This window comes from Apostichopus japonicus, chromosome 1 (genome assembly GCF_037975245.1).
Source record: "Apostichopus japonicus isolate 1M-3 chromosome 1, ASM3797524v1, whole genome shotgun sequence".
Lineage (NCBI taxonomy): Eukaryota > Metazoa > Echinodermata > Holothuroidea > Aspidochirotida > Stichopodidae > Apostichopus > Apostichopus japonicus.
The window spans coordinates 2780330-2785527 of NC_092561.1; the positions used below are offsets into that span (position 1 = coordinate 2780330).

At 35.7% G+C, this 5198-nt stretch overlaps 1 protein-coding gene across 4 annotated transcripts in view; it reads left to right on the forward strand.

Moving 5' to 3' along the window:
• LOC139980143 (uncharacterized) overlaps positions 1-5198 on the forward strand; it is a 101827-nt gene that overhangs the window by 91799 nt on the left and 4830 nt on the right. For all 4 annotated transcript variants that reach the window (XM_071991785.1, XM_071991844.1, XM_071991695.1 and 1 more), the window contains exon 6: positions 21-5192. In XM_071991785.1, the coding sequence (XP_071847886.1) occupies positions 21-2165 (2145 nt within the window). In that variant the 3' untranslated portion in view covers positions 2166-5192. The remainder of the gene's footprint in view (positions 1-20; positions 5193-5198) is intronic.

Genomic DNA, 5198 nt, shown 5'->3' on the forward strand with positions numbered 1-5198 from the left:
TTTATATTTTACCAAACTAGAAAGTCCTTGGTAAGGAAGTTTACCTGAATTGCCTCGTAGTTCTGACCTACGCTCATGCAACATTCGGTCCTAAGGAAAAACTGTCGTTGCAACAGTTCGTCAAACATGAAAAGAAAGCTAGGGGCGAGTATGCGGATCTACTAAAGGATGTCAAAGATCGAGTAATAGCCGTCGAGAATTTTTTTGAAGATGACTTTTTGAGAAAGAAACATCGTCAGAAACTTCTTTGTTGTTTGGCTCAAATAATACATGACAACAAAGGGTCTGTGTTTTCCAACAAAGCATTTAAAAAAGCCAAGGCAAAAGTCGATCAACAAGAGGAAGAACGAAAGAATAGAGTCGCCAGGGAAACCGAGTTGACCCGTATGAAAATCATATTGCGTCAGTTTCTTGTGCAGAAATATCTGAAGGAATTGACAGATGAAAAACCTGAAAACATAATTCCGAAAGTTAGGAAGGAGACAGAACTTATCAGGAAGAAATCTGGGTTGCTGATGTTACAACTCATTAATGCTGAAGATGTCAACGACTACGTAGAAAACTTCATACTGGAAAATGACGAACTCATTACAAAGTTAAAAGATGTAAAAATTCAAGAGGAGAAACAACAATTAGAATACGAAGAGACTAGAAAGCGACTGAAAGAAGAGGAAGAGATTAATATAATGCAGAGCATAGTATTACCAATGGTAACTGAGTTCTTAAACAAACAGAAAAAACAAGAATTAGAAAAGATCAATCAAAACAAGAAACTACCTGATCAGTTTACAAGTCATATAAGTACGGCTCTTAAGTCTAACAAAGTGAATGTTAACATCCAAGACACTGAAAGATTTATTGAGCGAACGTTCCTTAAAGATCCAACGCAAATCCAAAGGTGCATAGATGGTAAAGTTTTAATAGAAAGGCTAGAAGAAAAGAACAAGGAACTGCAACAGGTCAAGACAGAACAGAAATTAAACGAAATCATGGAAAAATTAAAATCAGGCATATATAAAACATTGGAAGGTAAAACTGACCAAGAGTTACGCAAACTAAGAACTGGCTTGCTCTCTCACTCTGGCCGAGGTCATTGGAAAACATTATTTACTGAACTTGTAGGAAATGATATTGAAGGTTCTGATATTAGTATCAACAAAGTTACCGATACTTTCTTTAAGCAGAATAACAATTTGCTTCAGAGTTTCTTTGGAATCCTGTTTGAAAAGAGACAACAAGAAAGGCAGGCAAAACGTTTGCAGAAAAAGGAAGAGTTACGGAACAGTGCCTTTAGTATCATTTCAACAGAAATTAATAAAAAACTTAAGTCTTACTTAGCAGATAAGACTACAAGTGAATTAGAAAATTTGGAAGCACAGATAGGTAGAGGTAAGCTTCCTTGTGATATCTTTCTTGAAGTGTATGGAAAGCTGACAAAAGAACATCAGCAGTCTTTGAGTATAGTTGAAGTTGAAGCTGAAATACTTAAACAAATCAAAGAGCAAAACAAAGTTATTGAGGAATGTAAGAAGGAGGCTGGGGAATGCTTTGCGGGTTCCACTGAAGTTACAATCAAAGAGAGAGGCATCGCTAAAATATCCAACGTGAGAGTAGATGACGAAATTCTAGTCTTTGACAAGAATGGGCTTCTATTCTATGATAAGGTCTATCTCATTTCTCATGCAAGAGAAGATGAAAACATTACCTTCGTCCGGTTGCAAACATCTTCAAGTAAAGACCTGCGTATTTCACCAGGTCATTTATTACCTGTTGGTAGTCTTGGTAGTAACGTCGCCGCTAAGGACGTATCACTTGGTAACGTCATATTTACATTACAAGATGGTGTGATGATGCCTGACAAAGTTACCTCAGTAACTTACGAGCTATGTCGAGGAGCGTATTGCCCAATGACAATGGATGGGACTATTGTTGTCAATGACGTAGCAACATCCTGTTATACAACTTTCTTCCCATCTCCTCTTGCCCACGCTTTGCTTTCTCCCATAAGAGTCCTCTTCAGTTATTTACCTCTGCCTCTCTTTAATCGATTACTTCCATATGATACTGAGGAAGGGATGCCGGTCCTGCTCCTAAAATGCCGTTCCATAATCATAATGTGGCGTTCATTGTGTACTAGAAATGGTAACCCAAGCAAAAGCGTGTAGGTTTTGAAACGTGTAAGGGCCCTAACGACTCCTTGATGATATTGTTAGGAGGATTGTTGTTTTTGTTTTTGTTTAGAAAAGCGGGATTAACACAACAGTTGCTTTTCAATTCCAATCACGTGACATAGACGGACTAATTTTTTACTCTTTAAATATTTGTAGAATCCGACAGTCTGATTAAGTGGTCAGTTCATTAAAAAGCAAGAAAAGGAGAGAACACACAAGTCCAAGTACAGTTACGTTTGTCAATAATTTATAATAACCTGTACAAAAGAATAAAAACTATCATACTATCTTCTTTTATACGTTTTACCATCGTTTTAAGTGCTATAACTGGATTGTCACTGCAGTTGTATGAATTTAACGTAATTATTACTTGTGTATGAGGAAGTGGGCCTGACGTTTCGATCCTAGCAGGATCTTCTTCAGAGGCTGCAGAAGGCTTTTTTCTCTTACACAGGCCTTGTAGTGGATCAGCAGTTGGCTGTACTTATTATACATATTATATTTTTCAATTTCTAATTAAGCAATCATATTGTCATTAATGTCACATAGATACGGACGTGAAATTTAGCAAAACATTCTTCTTTTAATTCCCATAGTAAAGTTTGTTACTCTCTGTGTCAACCAATGATGAGATCAATGTAATACCACATGCGGTTACGCTTCCATGGTAATACATTCAGTTAAATGTTATTTAATTCATTGACCCTGCTGAACAGTGAGGGGTTCACATGTTCATTTCGGTTAGTAGTTCTATCAGGGATATGTAAAACATCACTGGTTTTATTGATGTTTATTAATATCGTAATATAGTATACGCTAGTTTATGACTACTGTTAAAAATGTAAATCAATCAGTATCAGAAAGACAAATATAACTGCAGTTCATAAGTTGCTGTGAATTGATATGAGACTATACTACAACGTCTTTCACAAAAGACCCGACCACTCCAGCTATCCTTAAATATTAAACTACTCTCAATATGAAAAATGCAATTTGATAGATACAATGTAGTACAATATCTACGGAAGTATATCTACGTCTAAGTTGATTATAAATGAATCCAACTTTTTGAACTATGAATGAAGTTAACCTTTCGTTTCATATATCATGAATAAACTTTTCTCTGTTATTTTTTTTTTTAAATTAGGTGTTAATTATTGACACAAATCTAAAGATGAAGAGTAGGAGCTGTAGAAACAGTCGTAGAAATATTACAGCGGAATCGTTTTTGAATGTATTTTATATCGTAGCTTCGCTAGTATAGTTTAGTATTAGTGTGTAAAATTTTAACCATGTATGGAGTCGAGATGGTAGTTTAATGTGTAAAGCCCTTATTCAGAACAATTTGAAGTTTTTTCAAATTGTGTATAGTGATGTGTAAAGATCTTTTTATCTGAATTGCCAACCATTAGAAAATAAACAAAATTTTCAAATATACATTCACGAAGAAATCACAGTCTTCAAAGCATTCCCATTGAGGTCAAGGAGACCAACTGTGGACCCAAAAAAAAATATGTGTGTCTAACAACACTGCATATCGACGATGTTATGTTATTTATTCAATGTTAATTAAATCAAATGTATCAATGATTTTGATAGTATGTGATGATTTATTGAAGTAAAAATTGAATGTCAAGTATTGGAGAGGGGGAGGTCTATTTAAATACCATGATAATATACTTAACCTGTATATGCATAAAGGTGTTGGTTAATGAGGGTGTTTTGATTATTAACACTGATCAGTTAGTAGTAGACTTAGAGAACTGGCAATTAACAGTTTATATTTTCTGTTATACACTTTATGTATTGTTACTATAACAATAAAATATACTATGCGATACATTTTCAATTGATTAATATGGTCATATGTTATGCACTATATATTTTTTATAACCATTGAAATTAAGGGGTACTTTGCAACGGTCAAAGCGCCCTCAAATTTATACTTCAAAGTAGGCATAGTAAGCGTGTAGCATAGCTACTAATTTGTCACTTTGTTTGTATTAAGTCTAGAAATGCAGTGGGCGACTGACCGGTTGGGAGAGCGATGTTTTCCTTCTATTGGTCTTTGTAGAATTTGAGGTCATGAAGGTCATCAAACTTGCGTTTCAAAACAATAGCGTATCTGTCGTGAGCTGCCCTTGAAGGGACAAATTCGGCAGAGGTTCATTTTTGCCTAATTCTTTAACTATTCCCTACATCGGCCGATATTGGCTAATTCTTTAATTAGTCCCTAATTAGTCCCTAAATCGGCCAAACTTGGCCAAATGTTAAACTGTTCCCTACATCGGCCAAATTGACAGACTGTTTAACGTATTTCATTGTATGACGGTAGTATCAAAAATGTATTAAAGGGGGGTGAAATTCCGCTTAGCAGTTCACTTGTGGTTCGATGTTCACAGACTCGGATAGCTAGAGTCAAGGTAGTATTCGCCCGTTAGTAGTACACCGAAAGACTCTCAGAGGTACCGTAGTCTGATTAGGTATTTGTACTGGCACTGACCATCAGTCTAGGAGGTATTGCTTTGTAGTTACTCAGTAACTAAACATTATATTACTATTTCTCACACATTTTTTCATATAAGGTTCATAGAGAATAAATATAAGTAATACCGCTCGACTGCTCTTCCGACATTTTCTTCTCCTATCGCCTTATCCGCGAACGCGACACAACATACTGTACATTTTCTCATTCCCAGTATCAGTACACACAAATGATTTGGAAATATATATCAATTCCCTACCAATTATTGATGCCTAATATTTTATGATATAGCATTTATTGGTTATACACATACGTAAAAAATGCGGCCTTCAGCATATTGTCACTACAATACCGATGAATTTGTTGGATACCAAGCTTGACGCCCTCTCTAATATGTGTCATGTAATAAATTAGGCTACTGGGTGACTTTGGTTAACACAAACCCCTTTATATAATCACCTGACATGGTGTGAAGTGTCACTCTTGGCGCAGCGGAATCAGTTGAGTCCTATGAGGGCATCAACCTGATAAATACCGTAAGT